We start from the raw sequence: 18,805 nt of genomic DNA, 5'->3' as shown, positions 1-18,805 counted from the left end.
CTGCAGTTTTAGGTTAAGAAAATCCAAGATTTTTCAACATCCATCCTTTCCTAACTGACAGCATCTTACTTTGATCATACTTACATGATGATGGTTTTCTTTGGTATTTTTGTCTCCTGCTCGGTAACTGTGGGAGGAACAGGGACAAAGCATGATGGTTATTTTGCATTGCTAAAGCTGCACTCAAAGCATTTTCTGCTCATTAAAAACCACAAAACATCCAAGAGTAAGACTGTATGGATAAAGCCAGACTTGCTACCTTCAATGGTGATGGCCTGCTCACCAGAGCGAGCCACAGCAGAGGGGAGGACCAAGTCAGCAGCACACTTTGCACTGCCCAGACGGTTCGACAACTGAAATCCAACAGATATATTTTTAGAGTCATAAATTTAACTTACTGCTGCTAATTAATATCAACTATCTTTATAGGCACAAAGGCAAATGCATGACCTGTATTAAAATCTCCCCTCACTGACCCTTAAAAATAAATAAATGTTATTTTTGTAATTATCTGAGATATTTTCTGGTATTGAGATCTCTTACTGTAGAGCTCCAAATTCTGAACAAATAGATCTTAATAGTTTTAATGATCCTAATATATTTCGAGTACTTCTGTCAATCATTTAACATTAAGTGTACAAAACTTGAGGTTCACGAGTCTCCCTGTCTCACATATTATAACTGCCCTCCCAGAGCCTCTTCATGCCAGAGATTTCTTCCTCTTAAATGTATTTATTTTACTGTTACTTGCAACAGGGCTTTCAAATTGTTGGATCTCTCTATGTAATGCTGTATGGTCTTAACCTTACTAAGTGATTGCCCAGAGATTATGTACACTCTGAAATGGCACAAAACTAATACAGTTAAATGGAAATGAATTAGTCTAGACCAACCTCGCACTCATAGTGTCCAAGGTCTCTCTCCGTCAGGTTTTTGATTACCAGAACCAGAACGCCACTCCGGAGCTCACTGTAGGTCTGATATTTCTGCTGGTCAGTCAGCAGCCTGCCATCCTTGAACCACCTTGAACAGGGACACATGCAGACGGGAGACAGGATTAGAGGACGGGGTTGATGTTCAAAAAAAATTTGCAAAACTGAATCAAAATGAAGGAAAGAAGAAAACATAAGGAAGGTATCCATACCTCACTTTGGGTTTGGGGGCGCTTTGTATTACACAGGTGAATTGAGCGTCCTCACCGGCAACAAAGATGGCATTCCTTATTTTATTTACAAAACGAGGAGGTACTAAAAGAAACACATGACAGTGTTTTATGTTTTAGACTATTCATCATTTTTCACGAGAAAAGTGTAATGAAGCAGCAGAAAAGAATACTCTTAGGATCATCCTATATATAGGTATGATGTGCTACTTACCCTGAACTGTGATCTTTCCCAGAGTACTGGCATTGCCAGCTGGACTTGTGGCAAAGCACATGTACTGACCAGAATCATCTGCAGTCATATTGTCCAGGATTAGTGTGCAGGAACCATCGGGGTCCTCGATGATGATGTGATGAGGATCTGCCTCCACTGCGCGTCCATCTGCACCCAACAAGTAAACAAATCCACTCATGAAACAATCTTTGTATGTCACTCCACATGGCTAAAAACCACAGAGGAAATGCCTCACCCTTGTACCAGGTAACCGCAGGTTTGGGTACTCCAGTAACTTTGCAGGCCAACTTAACAGTCTGGCCCAGCTCTGCTGTGCAGTTTGCCAGAATTTCATCAAAATCAGGGGAACCTGGAAAATAGTTTGGCATAAAATGCTGTGCTACAAATTCCAAGCAATAAAAAGGTAAAGAAAAAAGTAAAACTGGTGCTGGAGTCCCACTCACTCCATGCAGGCATGCTGTATCGCTGCTGCAGTTCTCTGAGGTCTCTCAGCCACGAGTTCTTGATGGTAACAGTTCGGGCCTGTAAGGTGTACTTCCTCACAGAATCCTCGCGCTCATGCCAAATCTCAAAGGCACGGTCATCACCCTCCACTGTCTCATTCACATCAATGTTATTCAGCTGAAACAAGATAAAGAAACCAACAAACATCATTTAGGCCGCTGACCATGAAAGAAAGATGAAACTAAAAGGAGTGATTATGTTAAAAACGCTTACCTTCATCATGTTCTTGAAAATATATGCTTGTGTATCAGTGTTGCTGTCTCTCTTGGGCTTGCAGATGATGCAGTAGTTCTTAAAGAGGAAGACGTGACGGTGGTGACCTCTAGAGGACGTTCTAATTCCAGGCGCACCCTCCCACACTTGGAAAGGCCCCTGGTGGGTGAGAGTAAACATATATAGACAGTCAAACACTTATGTCTAATCAAGACCCTGCACAGTCCGCAGCTACGTGGTACCTGTCTAATTGGTTCTCCAAGAACTTCGAGGGTGGCAGGATAGTTCTCAATCATGGAGACATGGTGGGTATTCTCAGAACGCTGAGGGAGTGCAGACACCATTGCAAAAGCTTCTTCCAGCAGGCAGCAGTTCTGACCATTTCTTGCTTTGTTTCGAATGAGCTCCTGAAGATGTTGCAGCAGAAATTTCAACAAAACTGAAGTTATACTGATCGTGGACATAATTTAAAGGCTCTAAAAGCAAATGACTGAAAAGTAAATAACTTATTCTAAGATGATTGTATGCATGCACTCGATTACCTTCAGGAAGGCCTTGTACTTCTGAATCCTCTCCAGTGGTTGTTGGAGATAGGCATTTATGCTTCTTACTGGTGGATCTGCAGGGTCTGCATTAGCCTGCGCTGTGTCAGTATATTCCTGTTTTTTGGGGTTTTAAAAAAAAAAGATTTTAACAGTTGGCACATTTGTAATTCATAGTATAGCAATAACAATTCTGCTGTTACCTTAAAGAAGCTGTGGACAGTCTTGTCACTGATGGCAGATTCAGCCTGGCCCTGACCTACAAGATACTGAAGGTACTTCTCAAAGCCCTCCTTGTTCTTCAGGAAACACATGGCTATGTCGTCATCAGTGTCGCAGTCATTCAACTTCGGAAGGAATGCCCTAAAAAGAAAATCATAAGAATGATGCATACACGTACATGTACTTCTGATTATACTAAACAATGGCTGAAAATAACATTTAAGAGGTGAGCTCACTTGCTATGGAAGGACTTGATATCATCAATGTTTCTGAAAATAGCCTCTTTCTGGCTGGTGACGTCAGGCGGTGCATCAGAACTGTCTGCATGCTTCAGGTGATGGGAGGTGAAGAATTCCACCTCCTTGACAAACTCTGATTCTCCGTTTATCAGTTCCTGGATCAGTTGGCTAGAAGCACGAATTAATAGTTTGTTATGGTTCTTTGGTTGGTTTGCTTTGTGACGACAAATATGCTTCACTTACAATAATTTTCTCTTGTATTCTCCTTCAGACACCTCTTCCACACTCGTTTCTGGAAGATCGCCAGCATCAGCAGAGAGCTGTAACACAAATTTTTTTAATTAAAAATATTACCCAATGCATGCAACATGCAGTGGCGAGCTGGAAGCAATTGTCTTGAGACATACTTTGAGTTTTTTGTCCAGGTAGGCCGGTGAGACCCAGCCTTGGCGGGATGGTGTCGTTTTGGTGGGTTTGGTCCGAACTAACCACTTGAGTGGGTGAGCCGAGTCCAAAACCTCAACATACTGTCCCTCCTTTAGAGAGATGGAATCTTTGCTCGCCACCATGGGGTTGTAATCAGCTGTTGCTACATAGATATCAAACATCTATAAAAAAAAAAAATATATGTGTGTGTATTAATGACAGGATTGCAGGGGGACTGGAAGCTATCCCAGCTGTCAGAGGGTGAGAGACAATACCAATCTGCCCCAAGGCTAACACAGAGACAGATAACCATTCACACCTGTCTATGTATAAAAAAACTTAATTGAATTTCCCTTTATTTCTTCAAATAAAACTGCTGCATTAAAACTTTCATTTCCTTGTTTTATATAGCATCCTGCCATTGGGTTTCACTGTTTACTTGATGAAATTCTGATATAAAGGCCAAATATTTATGAACATTATGAATTTAATGGAATTTTTTTGTATCTCACCTCTCCCCTGGCATCTCCTTCATCAGACTCAGAGGAGGAGTCAGCAATGAGGGAGGGAGGACGGGAGCGACCGTGATGAGGCGATGGAGAAGGTGTCTTGGTCTCATCATCACTGTCACCACCTGGTACGCGTAATGAAGCTGGAGCAGTAAGGAGGAAGTCAAAGGAAGACAGGTCAGTCGTACGGAAATGTCCCGTTAGTATAATCTGTCCTTTAAACCTATGCAGTAGGTATTAGTACCCACACTCACTCAGGTCCATCAGCTTAAATTCATATTTAAAACCATAACTGTGTGCTAGCGTGTACCAGTGTTGTATTTACCTGGTCAATTTGAATTTTTCTGTATACTAAAGTAACGACATATTTTTTACGATGCAAAAACAGAGGGGAGAAATCCACAGTGGTTAATCATTCTGACGCTCTAACATGTATTACTGTATTAGTATCATGACAACAGGCAGCAACACTTTTATCTCAGCTCTCCACATACATGTCTGCTGGTGAGCATGTATTCCACTTATACAGAAGCTTCATAGGTTATTGCAAAAACTATTTTAGTAACAAGAGAAAGGGTGAGAAAACTCATTGAAGATGAGTAAGGAGATATAGAGGGCACTAATAGAAATAATAGGGAATGGCTAAGCTGTTATTAAGCTGACACTGAAATAGAGTGGGTGTATGAATAACTAAATATTTCTTGTATGTAAAAGGAAATGTAAGGAAAACTGTTTTATCAAGTCATTTATTAATAGATAGAAAATATTTCAGTGGAAAACTGCAGAGTATCTGTGATGCTGATGCACTTGGGATACATACTGGCAGATTTGGGCCAAGATTTCATCCACTGGAGCACTTCATGATTCTGTAAACTGTCTGAATAACAAATTAATCATTTGATGAGTATTTATTTAGTGGGAGTGATAAACTAATGGGTGTAAAGGTGGTTAGGAAATGATGTCCGTATGAAGGAATGGGAGATTTTATGTCATAGTATGCATAAATAAACTAAAGCGTGCACTAGACAAGCACTAACATGGCACTAAGAAACATTCCTCGGTCAGGTTTGGTGCTCAGAAACAAAGGAAAGTGATAGGCAGTTCAGTATTTAAGCATTACAGCATTCAGATTAAACATTTCTTAAACAGCCAGAATGAATTCAAAGAATTCAACCAAACCTGACAAGAAAATAACAGAGCAATGCAACAAAAGCACTGTAAGCAACATAATTTATGATCCATACTTCAGTCTTCAGCATTAGTAACTACCAAATGCAGTCACTGCAGAGGGAATATGTATAGTTAACCTGCAGATTTTTAGTCCAACTACAGACACAAGGCAATTTAAGAGATTGAAGGTGTTGTGATCGTTCAAGTCATATAATTTTATGTTTGTTCTCCTGAGAATGTATGTTCTATTGAGGTGAAACCTTTTGGGGTTTTTTTAACTATATCCTAATCTGAACTGTTTATGAGACTTGTTGAGAAGGAGCTACAGTCCAATTTTCGCATAATCATTCATTTATCTTGGTTTAAACCAGACTTGAAGCCGGAATAGACCAGTTCTGAAATGCCTTATGGACATAAAGGTTTGTATTTTATAAAGTACTATGAACTCATTAGTCTCTGAGTATTTAATGCAGAGCTATAATGGTCCACTTACCTTGGGTGATCTTGGCCGATACCATTTCAGTGATCTGAGAGGTGAGTTTCATGAGGAATTCCTCTGAACCTACTTCACCTAGGAAAGGCATTTTGCCCTCTTAAGGGTCCGCAAAAAGTAAAGAACACCATAAATATCTTAACATTTATTTCGATTAATTTATATATCTTATCAAAAATAAACATTACTGGGCCTGATGATTAGCTAGTACGTCTTACCTTTTCCTCTGCTAGTGTCTTCCTGTGGAGGACTAACTGTAATCCCAAGAACCCTGAGCGGATTTCAGTATTACAATTTGTCAGGTATTTACATTTATATCAAATGTACTTACTACAGACATCCTTTTATGTGCAAGGCAATCAAAAGGTTTCAAAAATAACTTACTCTGAAGCCGCTGTCTCTTTCTTGGGCTGAGGAGCTAGAGAGGGCAGGAGGGAAAAAAGAAGGGGAAGGGTGGTTTGAAAAGTGCTCTGCTAAGTGTTTCTGATATAAGAAAACACTCATTTAACCTGTCATTTCAAAATAAAGTATCTTGATGACTTTATTCTCCTTACTCTCATCCACCTCCAGGTGAGCAGTGCAGATGGACTGTCCAGCTTTATTTGTTGCAATGCAGGTGTAGGCACCAGTGTACTCTGTGCCCACGTCCATCAAGATGAGACTGTGCCGGCGCCCAGAGCTTGCTATTTTGTATCCTTTAGTATCAGGCTTGATCCACAGGACATCCTCCAAAGATTCCTCCTTTAGCCAGTTGACCATGGGAGTAGGAGATCCTAAGAGAGAAGAAGGGTGATTATGGAGACTTTATAATAATGCTGTGTGGCAGGTAGAGCCTAAAATCTAGACTTTCTTCTTATCTAGAAAAGTGTAGTAACGCACCTTCTACTTTCACAGACAGAGTGATGCTTGTTCCTTGTTTCACCTTCCTGTTGCTGAACCTTTCAATGAAGCGGGGTGGCACCAGGGGCTCTTTAGGGTCTGTGAGAATAAAGTGTATAACGTGACACTTTGAATATATGGAAATGTCTACTGAAAGTACATATACTTGTGCTGTGGTTTGTAGGATAAATGTTAAATTACCCTTTTTCTCTTGTGGTAAAATCTCCCCGGGACCTGTTACAAAAAAGTGTTGCAAATGTATAAAAGTGTATCTCATCATTTCATTTGAGATTTGTATTTTGTATCCAGGCACGTGTATACATACTCAATACTATCATCCGGGCAGAGGAGTAAGCAGAACCGGCTGCATTGCTGATGTAGACGGAGTACTCCCCCATATCCTCTTTTTTCACCTCCGTGATCTCCACGCCATGAACGTCTCTCTCTGCTAAGAAATGAATTCTTTCTGAAGGTCGTAGAGGGTGGCCATCTTTAAACCAGTATATTCTGGGTTTCGGGAAACCTGGAAAACAACAAATACTTTAGAAACATTCTTAAATCATGTGCAATGTTTTTAGAACACCAGGATGGATTAATAAATCTTTACTTTACCCTTTACTTTAAGCTGCATCTTTGCAATAGGTGAACCTGGACAGACGTGAACATCATGAAGCTCCTCCACAACCTGCGGTAGCTGATCATCTTCAGCTACAGACTCAAAGGTCTCAGTTTCCCTGTTGGAGGAGAGTAAAGCACAGCAGCTCCAGTATATCTATAACTTTATGTGAAGGCCTCAATATAAAGGTTTAGTTCATATAAACAAATAAACATAAATAAATTCACCTGGACATGTATCCTTTGGCACTGACATAGGAAGACGTCTCAGTGGCATCAGCAGCAGTGTCATAATCTGAGCTGCAAGACACTGATGGAGGAATTTTATTATAGTATTATACAATGCTTAAGGTGTAAAGGGACTCTGCTTTTCTGAGATGCTGATTTATGGTTCGGAAATTAGCTTCATGCTTCTTATAAACATGCTTCAGTTAAATGCTACATCTGTATAACTGTAGGTTTTGTGGGTGTGTTTTTCTTTACCCCTCCCTAATATAAAGGCAGGGTGAGAAACCTGCCTTTATATAAGGGGAGGCTCAAGGTCCATGTCACATATTCTGCATGCTAGTTTTCCTCTGACTTCGTCTGAAGTTGTCTTCTGTTTTAAAAAAAACAAGCTATACAGAAGTTTGCATACATATACAGGCATGAATATTGTAGTAATTTTGCCCTTTTAATGCTTTCTTTGAACTGTTCTTTTTCCAGGGTGGAATGATGTACAGCATACATCTCAATGACTTCAAAAAACAAGAATTGGTGCCCAAAATAAATTCAAATTTGTGCACCAAATTCTCCTTTTTTAAGTCATTAAAGATGTGACTTTAATGACTTAAGATTGTACAAATTGTACAAATGCTGTACAATTTGCCTAGTCAGTTATCCCTGCACAGGTATTTAAAAAGCAAATGTGCATTTCTTGTATCATCTGTTCACTTACTGTCAACCCTGAGTTCAGCTTTAGTAGATGCAATGCCGCTGCTGTTTTCAGCTGTGCAGCGATAGACCCCCATATCAGTAGGCAACACAGTGGTGATGATAAGTTGGTGGCAGCCCTCCTGGTCTTCATTGATCATGTAATGGTCATTCTCCTCCAGAAGCTTGCCATCCTTATACCAGCGAACAGTGGGAGGTGGCTTGCCAATCACAACACAGTCAAAGCTGACTGGATAACCGTCTGGAACATCCTGACTTTGTAGCTCGGTTAAGAAGACCGGTGCAGCTGGGCAACAAGAGCAAACGGAAAGCAAAAATAAAAATCCCACCCCTTACAGAGAAACTATTCTTGGTGTATTGAACTTAGTGCATTACTAACCAGACAAAATGTGTGTAACAATAAAGAAAGTTATAATTAACAGAGAGCAAGCTGCTTCTTACCTGGAGCTCCAGTCGTGAAAGCAGGAGGCTGTCTATCTTGTGTGGGCGTCTGTGTACCATCTTGTATGTAGCCCATCTTTTTAATTCGCAGCTCCACTTTGTGAGACCCTGCAGGTATGATTGTGGTCTCCACAGGAACCCCATGGACTGTAAACATCTCCTGAAATCTCGTAGAGGCAACTTCAGCTTCTGTCCGTGAATCAAAACGAATGTAGATATAATTGTCATCTTCACGGTAAGATTGTGGGTCTGGGGCTCGCAAGTCTCCTTCATCTGCACTGACAAATGGTTCTTCCTCAACATCTGGTGGGAGACGCGTGCGCAACAGGCGCCGGAGGCGTCTGCTTGCCTGTCTCAGCGACTCATCCATCTCACTTCCGGAGGAGCTCTCAGGCTCACTGTCAGCACTGTAACCTACAGTAAGCGGCCGTCGGCCCGATGATTCTCTTACCGTTCCCACAGTCACCTTACCACTGTGAGAAGCTACCCCAAACTTGTTAGTGGCTTCACAAGTGTAAACTCCAGTGTCCTTGGTGGTGATTGCAGTAATGACCAGTGAGCAGGTGCCATCATTATAGATATCAATATGATGATGCTTGCCATCCGTCAGTGGTTCTCCATCTTTCAGCCAGCGGACCTTATCAGGTTTACCTTCTGTCACACATTCCAGATGTATGGTGCCATTAGGTTCTTTAGTCTGGTCTTTGAAGACTTCTTTAAAAACAGGACGCATGTCCTTGCGGGCCTTGTAGCCCTTGAAGGCAGCTTGAATTTTAACAGCAGCTTCTCTGAGCTCAGGGTCATCCTCTTTACTGATCTCCATGATGCTAGTTTCCTCTGTAGACACGTGTTTTTCTTGTGTTTGCTGAACTACAGTTGTTTTCACTTCTGTCTGCTGCACAGTTTTCTGCTCTGACATTTGGAAATGTGCGAAGAATCTCTCAGCGGCTAGAGTATCTGCTTCCTTTGTCACTGTCTCAGTAGTCTTGCTGCTCTTTTTGAGGTAGGAAACAAGTGTTGAACGCCCAGAAACAGACTCATCCTCAGAGCTGGTGCACAGGCTGGTTTCTGTCTGCTGCTTTGACACAATGGCCTGCTCCTTCTCTGCTGATTTGACTTCCACTTTCTCAGATTGTGGAAGCTGATTCTGGTCTAATTTGCTCCGACCACTTTTGCCGTCCTCCTCTGGTTGTTCAGAGATGGAGTCCAGAGTTGGCTCCCGACTCATGCGTCGTTTCTTGGCTGATGCTTCCCAAAGTTCATGGAGATCACCTTCTTCAGCAGCCTCAGGAGGAAGACTGGGCTGTCCCAGTACCTCAGTCGCTTCCTGTTTTGCATCTACACATCCACAATGGAGTTACAGTTAGGGTCCATACAGCACCACGCCCGTTTAATTGGTGCTTAAAAACTTTTAACATTTATGTGCAGGGCTACATTAGGGCTACAGCAGAGCTTGTGGAGAAATACAAAAAGTACCACATATACAGTGTACAGTGACCTACCTGGGGTAATCGGTGGCGGAGGAGGTGCTTCTGTGTTACAAGAAGAGAGGAAAAACAAATGATATTAAAGTTTATAAAATATCTAAATTCCTTGGTTTCTAGCATTACATCTTTGGCTAGAATGTTGCAGTTGCATAAAGCTCGATCTCATATCACCATGTGACATAAAACATGAACTGCAATTGCAATTATAAACACAACATCACAGAAAAAAGCAGATAGTTGTGTTAAGTGAAGCGTACATTCACTCACCAAGCTGAACAGTGTGAGGCAGCTCAACAGGCTCCCCTATCCCTGCTCTGTTGATGGCTGCCACTCTAAACCTGTAGGCACTGCCTGGACTGAGATTTTCAACCACAAATTCGGTGTTACGCACAGGCTCAGAATGACATGGAAGCCAGAGGGCACTGTCTACCATTCGGATCTCCACTCTGTAGCCCAGAATGGGACTTCCTCCGTCATGCAAAGGTGTGAACCAAGAGAGGGTAACAGACTTTTTTGTCTTACTGAGGACCTCCGGATCCTCTGGAGGATCAGGCACAGCTATGGGGAAGGGAAAAAGAAAAACAGCCATTGGATATATTTATGAGCACAAATTAAAATCCAAATACTCTACAGTGTTAATCTGTTATGAAAGTTATATGGAAGGTGTTCCAAATGCTCCAGAACTTTCCATGTTTTTTGTCAGGTAGCTTATCTTTTCTAAAGAATGTCTTTCGCTTAGGCCGCTGTAAATTTGCACAGGTTTGCTGCTTCTTCAAAGAGAAAGCTCTATGCTGTTTGGCTTCCAAAAAGCAGAAGGTAAGTAAAGACCTGATATTCTTAGAGATCACAGCACTGTCTGGGGTAAATATTCACTAAGCATAAATTAGAATTAAGAGGAATCTATTACTCAGAAATTTGGTTACATATTTCCAGCAGCCTTCTTCAAAAAGATTGAATCAGAAGGCATTCCCGCATACAGTGGGAACAGAGATTCTTACATTTAATGCAAGTGTTGAAAGTATTAGTGTTAAGACTGTGCAGCCTTGTTGGAGCCATGCATTGCCTATTTATCCATTTATATTGCCTTAATTTGGAATATCTAGTTTGTGTTGGAACTGGTGGTGGTCAGAGGGCCCGGTGGCGCCAGTGTCCGGCAGCCTCGCCTCTGTCAGTGCGCCCCAGGGCAGCTGTGGCTACAGCGTAGCTTGCCATTGCCAGTGTGTGAATGTGTGCGTGAATGGGTGAATTGACTGAATGTAGTGTAAAGCGCTTTGGGGTCCTTAGGGACTGAGTAAAGTGCTATACAAATGCAGGCCATTTACCAGGCCATTTACTTAAGACCACACTTCTGACCATTGTTTCTTGTGTAAATAATATTTGAAATCCGTTCTCCATACTAGTGGCATGTAGTATGTTATGAAATGACACATTGTACCTACTAGCAAACGTGTTGTTTAAGACGGACACCAGGCCACTAGACTGTACAAATTTCAAAGTGAAATCTTCAGTGGTGGATAAAGAAGAGAGCTTCAAACTACTGAACTGCCTAGTTAATATAAAACTTCACAGTTGGAGGTATTAAGAAAAAGCTTTGATGGTATGCCATACCTGCTCCATAGTTCTTCAAAAGATTTGTATTACCTTAGCTTCCTACTATACCCTGAATTGTCCAAAATGTAAATTCTGGTTCTGCGCTCCCTGGTCGAAACTCAGAATTACAAAAAATTGGAGTAAACTCTACGTACAGGTTTAAAGAGATATTTGTTAATCTTTTCATAGACATGACAGTTTACATAACTGAAATAAATAAATATGCAGAGAGATAGTCTAATACCTTACAGAGATATGGTTACCAGACTGAATTTATGATTTATGTATCATTTACTGTAACATTTGCAATCTAAAAAACATAAAAAGCACCTAACTGGAAGATTAAAAACACATAATTACAGCTGTTTAAAAGTGATCTTAGGCATGTTATTCATTAAACACTTACTGATGATGGTGAGCTTGGCCAGAGAGATAGCATCTCTGGCAGCAAATGTAATTTCCTGCTGGGGCAAAAGAGGCGCCTGTCTCAGGACAAGGCGGTAAGACCGACCATCGGCCCTCATAGCCCAGAGGTCACTGGGCTTCAGCTCAACTCCATTAGCATACCAGACCACTTCTGTCGTAGGGACCACCTCCGTGAGCTCAACACAGAACTCGACTTTCTCCCCCACTGCAGCCACTCTGTCCTCCAAACCCTTCACAATGGCCAACTGCCAACCTTACATGGGAAAAATCCACAAAATTTCTTAATTCGCAACTGACTAAAGTCAAGATTATAATATTACTACAGCTTCACCGTTGTACAGTCTTCATTTTGATGACTTACCTTTAACAGTGAGCTGAGCAGATGTGGAAGCTGTGCCAGCTCTGAAAGTCACCGTGCAACTGTCTTTGACACGCAGCTCTTTCAGCAGGAGCAGATGGCGACGACCGCTCTCGAATGATACAACCTCAGCATTAGGGGATTCTTTCAGTGGTTTGCCATCAAAGAGCCACTGGCAGTTTTTGCTCTCAGGACGAGACAGGGCACACTCAAAGAGCGCTTCGCCTCCATCAAAAGTCTCCACATTCTCCAGGCCCTGAACAATGGTAATGGGTTTGGCTGTAGAAAGCAAGAAACCATGGTAACTTAATTATAATAGATTATAAAAGGACTGCAGTTCTCAAAGACAAAAGTAAAATAGTTAAGCTTTTGTCAACCAAGAGCAAAAATGCTGTGATGATCAGTAAAAGACCTGTTTTTTTTTTTTTTTCCAAAGACGTTTTTGTAGGTAGAAGCAGAGAAGATCCCCTAAAGCCTGGTGCTCTTTCCATGTGGAGGGAAGCTCACCTTCCACATGAAGTGAAGCGACCACGCAGGTCCCCTCTGCCTCACAGGAGTACGTGCCCCTGTCCTCAGCAGACACATGGCTAATGTACAAGCGAGCCACATTCCAGTCCTGCTCCACTACCACCCTTCGGCCATCAGGCTGCAAAGGCTGCCCATCTTTCTTCCACTGAGCCTTCACTGGTCTTGAGTACTGGCAGATGAACTCAGCCGGCTGGTTTTCAACCACCCGGAGGTCCTCCATCTTGCTCACCACTTCAACTGTGGGATCTGAGGTTGGGGTCAGGGGATCATAGGATCAAATCCTGGCCATGAGATGTAAGGATAAAAGCGGGCCATGCCGACTGACATAAGAGCTTTTATAACCCCCAAAAGCATGTCTAAGTGTAAATATGTGAGTGATATTATTTTGGAATTACTGATTGTAAGTTACCAATACTCTATGTATATTTTTTTATGTATTTTCAATCATCCAATGCTTAAACTACATAAGCTCTCAGGGGGTCAAAAAGTCCAACAGTCAAAGTTCACAACCAAGGGTCAAGACTTACTGGCAGCTCATAGAGAAGAAGGGAGTGATAGGTAGATAGAAATGCCAAACTCAAGGTGTATATACAAGAGTTAGAGATTTTAATGCTGGAAGGTTAGAAGAAGGGTTTGGTAGGATGGGACAGAGGAGATGAATAGAGCATGACTATTTGAGAGCAGCCGGCCTGTATGGATGGGTGGAGCAGCACTTTCTTTCAAGCATTTCAATATTCTGGTTCACCATCTGTGAACTTTAACATGACGGAGGCCAGATCTACAGTATGTTTGTTTTTTTACTGAATCCAAACATCAAATAAGACAGGCTTGTTATTTATATTACCGAGGGATACTTACAGTTAGGGCTGCAGGTTAACATTATAATAATCACGATCATGCTTAAAACAAAGCTTAAAATGAATGAAGAAATCCCAGATTGATGATGCTTGTTTTCAGCATTCTTGTATTAATTGGTCTTCCCTTCCCCGTTGTTGAAGGCATGGTTAAAAGGAGCTGCTTACAACTTTAATAGCTGTTTGGCTACAACATTTGCAGTCAGAATATGGATAATAGTATACTGTATAGATAAGAGTTTAATTAAAGCTTGAATCTGGGCATATAACCTTAAATTCAGCATGAAAAAAAGCACAAACCGGCAAGATGTTAAAGCAGGAAAATCAAACACAAAAAGTCACAGGATGTGGACCAGAAACACCACCCACTAGCCAAAAGGTCAGCTAGCCTGATAGCTAGACTGACTAAACCACAAGGGACTCACAATGAAGACTAAATTAATAAGAAGCACTCCGAGAGTCCAAACCTGGGCAATATTTACTTTTCAAGAGAGTAGTACTGTATTTTGTATATATTCATTTTGTTTTCTTTGCTCTTTCTAAAAGTACTTTTGGACACCTCCCTTGTTAAAATCATTTTAACACACTTGATAACATTTTGAGAATTATTTTTCAAATTTCAGATAATATTTGGATGCAAACTATAATGTTGTATTTAAAATGTTGTATACCAGTATTATTTCCCAAATGTTGTCAATACAAAGGCAGTAAAATTTAAAGCATACTTTTAAAGATAAAAGACACTATTATCATTATTAAGTTTCGACATTATTTTATCTTGAAGAAGAACTCAATGCAAACTTAGAATCCCCACACACATGCCCATATGCTGACAATACAAATGATGGCAGTAAGAAACAGTTTTAAATACCTCCATATATATCATTATTGTCACTTTAACCCTCAGATTGATCTACTGACCTTTAAGGAAACACACATGCACACTAATGCCTCTAAAAACATTAACTCCTTGGTAGAGGTTTTAGACCAGAGCGTCACTCTGAATCAATCATTTTGTGTTCTGTTTTGCACCAGGCTCAAAGTGACGTCTGTCTACTGTAGCTTGAATGTGAACAATATAAAGCTAGCATCATTAGAAAACTGGTGTTTAGATATCTGTTTGTAAAGGATTTTATCAACAAAACTGTGTCACAACGTTGCTAGATTTAGTCAGACCATGTGTGGGGGCTTGTGTGATCCCATTGCAAGTTGCTCTCTAGTTGTCCTTTTCACTTTTGTGTAATTACACTCATTGTTTACACGTCAATGATGATGTATCAGAAAGTACTTTTTAAGGTATAACAATGCTCCACAAAATTAGTAAATCTGATTGTGTTCCAAAGTGAGAAACATAACCGTGATTATTATTTTTCATCATTTCAGCAGCCCTACATTCAAAAGAAGAGCAGCATTTTTAATACTAGCTCATTGAGTGGAAAAGGTTACTAAAACTTTACTGTGGTGCTGCACCCAGTTGAATTTTTGAGATTATATCAAAGCATATTGCATAAAACATGACTTCTTATTATTAATGAAATGCAAACTCCTACTGCTCATGCATGATGGAGCACTAATATGTCAAATAGATGGATGGAACCCTGCAGTAAAAATATGATTATATATGAAATATGATTATATTTCATAGTATATAACCCCATATTCTTCACAAAGAATGGCACATTTTTGTAGTAAATGCCAGTTATTAAATAGAAAACAAATATATTAGTTCCTGCTTCTACTATTTAATTCAAAATAATAAGAAATACTGAAGTAGGAAAATTGACTGCAACCCATTAAGATTTTAAAAGTGTAATTAAAATACTGCAGGATCCTTAGAGATTGTATAAGACTAAAAGAGACTGCTTTATCTCAGTCTCTGGGAAAAAGCTTATCTCAGTCTGCAGTTAACATTTTTATGGTACCTTTGACCAAGAGCTTGGCTGTTGATGTTAAACTGCCAGCTTTGAAGGTGACAGTGCCAGAGTCATCTGTGGCCAGGTTCTTTAAGGTTAGGGTGTGGATGTGGCCCTGGGCCAGCCCTATCTCACTAAAGGGGCTGTTCTCCAACAAGCTGCCATCCAGCCACCACTGCACCTTGCCGTGGGCTTTACCAGAGAGCTGGCAGGAGAAAGTTGCCCATTCGCCAACAAAAACATCGGTGGACTTAAGGCCAGAAACAATGAAGACTTCTTTTGCTGTTGAGTGGAAGATACGAATACATTGAGCCTTAAATGTACTCATAATCATCATAATGCCAACTCTAAACAAAAAACACACAACGTATGAGACAGACAGAAGTTTCACAATTAAGAAAAACTGCAACAGTACTGAATGGGAGGCTACCTTGCACTGCTAAAGAAGCTGTAGTGAGCTGGTCTCCTGCATCGCAGGTGTAGTAGCCACTGTCATCAGGCTCCAGATTCCATATACAGAGCTCTTGAATACACCCTGACTGTCTCATCTCATACTTCTTACCAGGCCGGAGGACTATTCCTCCTTTCCTCCACTCAACACAAACACCTGGCTTAGAGAGCTCACAGTGCAGAGTAATATCATCGCCCTCTATGGCATCCTGGTTCTTGAGCTCTGTCTGGAAGAAGACTGGGGCACCTGGTGAGAGTTTAAAGTAGGAAAGGTTGATATAACATATTGAGATGGCAAGTTCGATGTCAAATAGTGGAGAAGATGAGAGAAACATCCCTGAGGGCTTCAGACTATACTGGGTGGTTGAAGGAGGTGGAAGTTCAAGAATATTTTAGTTGTCCATTTCAATCCAATGTTTTTACCTTCCACAGTCAGCGTGACATCACACTGTGCATCCCCAGTGTCGCAGGTATACGTTCCGGCGTCCTCAGCCACCAGGTTGTGAATACGAAGCTGATGAAATGCTTCATTCTTCTTCAGGTCATACTTGAGACCCGCTTGGAGGGCCACATTGTTTTTGATCCAGGTAACCTTACCACTGGGGTCAGAGATGGTGCAGGCCAAAGTGACTGTTTCACCTTCTAATGCAATAGTGTTGTGTGGCTTCTCTAATATTAGCACTGCAAATACAGGACAAGTAGCATTTATATGCAACCTTTTCCGTTCTGCACTGGCATTATGCTTTCATTCTTGATTTCTGTGAACTACTATAACACAAATTATACATAAAATAATATGACAATTAAAAAAAAAGTAGAATTACTGTCTTGTGTTTGTGTGTTTCTAGCAAGCAGTCAATTTTACTTTAAATCCATGTCTAGCCAGACTAATATAACAAACACAGGGATGAAAATTACATACAGAATTTAACGGCTGGGCACCAAAGACTAATGTAAGAAATGTATTACCTCACCAAATGTGAAATACAGTCACAATAATAACTATGATGCAGAACTGCATTAGATATCTGAAACTACCCAGTTTTAAAATATACAGTTTACAGTAGTATTACTTTGTTGAGCTAAAGTACCTCTATTAGCCCTTTAAAATTAATAGATACTATAAAATATATTTAATGAAAATACAAAAAATGTAAAATGCCAGTGGATTTGAAAAAGAATAATAATAATTTGTGGTTTTTGATGAAGATGGCTCTGAGGGTGAAAACTCTAATGACCATCTCATCTCCTTTACCTTTGGGTTTCTCCTCCACCAGAAGACAGGCCACACTCTTCTCTTCTCCCACCACAAAGGCAACATCTCCAGATTCGTCTGTGGTTACCATCTTGAGGACCAAGCGGTGCACTCTCCCTATAATGCTCATTTGATTCAGATCATTATTTTGAAGCAGGTTGTCTGAAAGCCACCATTCCCCATTGGTGACACCAGAGTGTGACAGCTCAACCTCAAAGACGGCATCTTTCCCAGTGGTCACAGTAATGTCGCAGAGTTCTCGAATGATTCGCACATGCTCTGAGGGTGAATGGGATGATGAGAGATCAGTTCTGTGCAGAGCTTCCACACATCATGACTATGAGGGCATATGCTCACTCAACACGTCATTCCCCAATCTAAGAAACAAGGATCTAGTGATGTTTTTTAACACCCTAGAGCTACTAAACTATCAACAATACATATAAATAAAATCAGATAAATTCCAGTAAAGCAGGAAAATTTAAATTGAATTCCATAGTAGGACACTGGACTCTCTAAATCTGTGAATCCAAGAGAATTAGTTGCGAGTAGAGGATACACTTTTGTCCAGTACTTGATAATGGAGTGAATATGAACTTCAGGAAGGATGAAGACAAGAGGAGAGGAGATGAGAGACACAGACAGATGATAGATGAAGATGTGCTCTGTTACCTTTTACAGTCAGGGTAGCAGTGCTTTTCTGGTCTCCAGTATCACAGGTATATTCCCCACCATCCTCCATGATCAGCTTGTGTATGATCAGAAAGTGAGTGGTTGCTCTTTGCTCCATGGTGTATTTCTCTCCCTGTGTGAGAAGAGTTGAGCCCTTCCACCAGGTCACCTTGTGATCAGGGCTTGATACCTCACAGGACAGAGAGGCTTCGCCTCCTTCTTTGGCCTCTTGACTTTTCAGCTCCTCCTTGAATACTACAGGTGCAGCTGCCAGAGAGACCAATTTCATTACGATGACAGACTTCAAAACTTTAGAAAGTGAACACTGGCACCAGAAAACACTATAATCCACAGCGAGGCTGCACAGTCCTTCCAAAATTTACATACAATCAATCAATGTGCTCCAAGGAGAGCTACAATCCACCCATTCATAAGTTTAAAGAAAGTCACAAATACAACTAATCAGAAAAAACTCCACAATCAGAACAGTTTTGCTGTTGGTGGTGCATGTCTTAAATCCTTAATCCAAGTAACCCCAAACATGAACAAGTCAAAGACTCAACACTTCCAGCTTCAGCTTAACTGAAGAAAAGTGAAAGTTACAGTTATAACAGCATTCGGTGATATATAAAAACGTACTGGATGAAAACACATTGATCAACAAGACCAATATGTAATTTTAGTGCTAA

The 18,805-nt window shown here is 40.8% G+C and overlaps 1 protein-coding gene across 1 annotated transcript in view; it reads right to left on the bottom strand.

Moving 5' to 3' along the window:
• The window catches only part of obscnb (obscurin, cytoskeletal calmodulin and titin-interacting RhoGEF b), a 59,142-nt gene that overhangs the window by 4,774 nt on the left and 35,563 nt on the right, over positions 1-18,805 (bottom strand). Inside the window, exons 45-80 of the mRNA XM_039602475.1 lie at positions 18,117-18,383; positions 17,445-17,723; positions 16,613-16,870; positions 16,170-16,436; positions 15,749-16,021; positions 12,448-12,723; positions 12,067-12,339; positions 10,338-10,628; positions 10,086-10,115; positions 8,584-9,921; positions 8,147-8,428; positions 7,438-7,519; positions 7,207-7,328; positions 6,920-7,117; positions 6,796-6,828; positions 6,595-6,693; positions 6,270-6,488; positions 6,100-6,133; positions 5,934-5,986; positions 5,716-5,814; positions 4,873-4,929; positions 4,056-4,195; positions 3,525-3,725; positions 3,361-3,437; positions 3,115-3,285; positions 2,860-3,019; positions 2,657-2,773; positions 2,357-2,521; positions 2,115-2,273; positions 1,841-2,018; positions 1,633-1,746; positions 1,377-1,544; positions 1,145-1,247; positions 894-1,023; positions 260-353; positions 85-127 (exon numbers count right to left, since the gene is read on the bottom strand). Of these exons, the coding sequence (XP_039458409.1) occupies positions 85-127; positions 260-353; positions 894-1,023; positions 1,145-1,247; positions 1,377-1,544; positions 1,633-1,746; positions 1,841-2,018; positions 2,115-2,273; positions 2,357-2,521; positions 2,657-2,773; positions 2,860-3,019; positions 3,115-3,285; positions 3,361-3,437; positions 3,525-3,725; positions 4,056-4,195; positions 4,873-4,929; positions 5,716-5,814; positions 5,934-5,986; positions 6,100-6,133; positions 6,270-6,488; positions 6,595-6,693; positions 6,796-6,828; positions 6,920-7,117; positions 7,207-7,328; positions 7,438-7,519; positions 8,147-8,428; positions 8,584-9,921; positions 10,086-10,115; positions 10,338-10,628; positions 12,067-12,339; positions 12,448-12,723; positions 15,749-16,021; positions 16,170-16,436; positions 16,613-16,870; positions 17,445-17,723; positions 18,117-18,383 (6,850 nt within the window). The remainder of the gene's footprint in view (positions 1-84; positions 128-259; positions 354-893; positions 1,024-1,144; positions 1,248-1,376; positions 1,545-1,632; positions 1,747-1,840; positions 2,019-2,114; positions 2,274-2,356; positions 2,522-2,656; positions 2,774-2,859; positions 3,020-3,114; positions 3,286-3,360; positions 3,438-3,524; positions 3,726-4,055; positions 4,196-4,872; positions 4,930-5,715; positions 5,815-5,933; positions 5,987-6,099; positions 6,134-6,269; positions 6,489-6,594; positions 6,694-6,795; positions 6,829-6,919; positions 7,118-7,206; positions 7,329-7,437; positions 7,520-8,146; positions 8,429-8,583; positions 9,922-10,085; positions 10,116-10,337; positions 10,629-12,066; positions 12,340-12,447; positions 12,724-15,748; positions 16,022-16,169; positions 16,437-16,612; positions 16,871-17,444; positions 17,724-18,116; positions 18,384-18,805) is intronic.

Source organism: Oreochromis aureus, linkage group 18 (assembly GCF_013358895.1).
Source record: "Oreochromis aureus strain Israel breed Guangdong linkage group 18, ZZ_aureus, whole genome shotgun sequence".
Taxonomy (NCBI): domain Eukaryota; kingdom Metazoa; phylum Chordata; class Actinopteri; order Cichliformes; family Cichlidae; genus Oreochromis; species Oreochromis aureus.
This window is presented reverse-complemented; position numbering and strand designations above follow the sequence as displayed.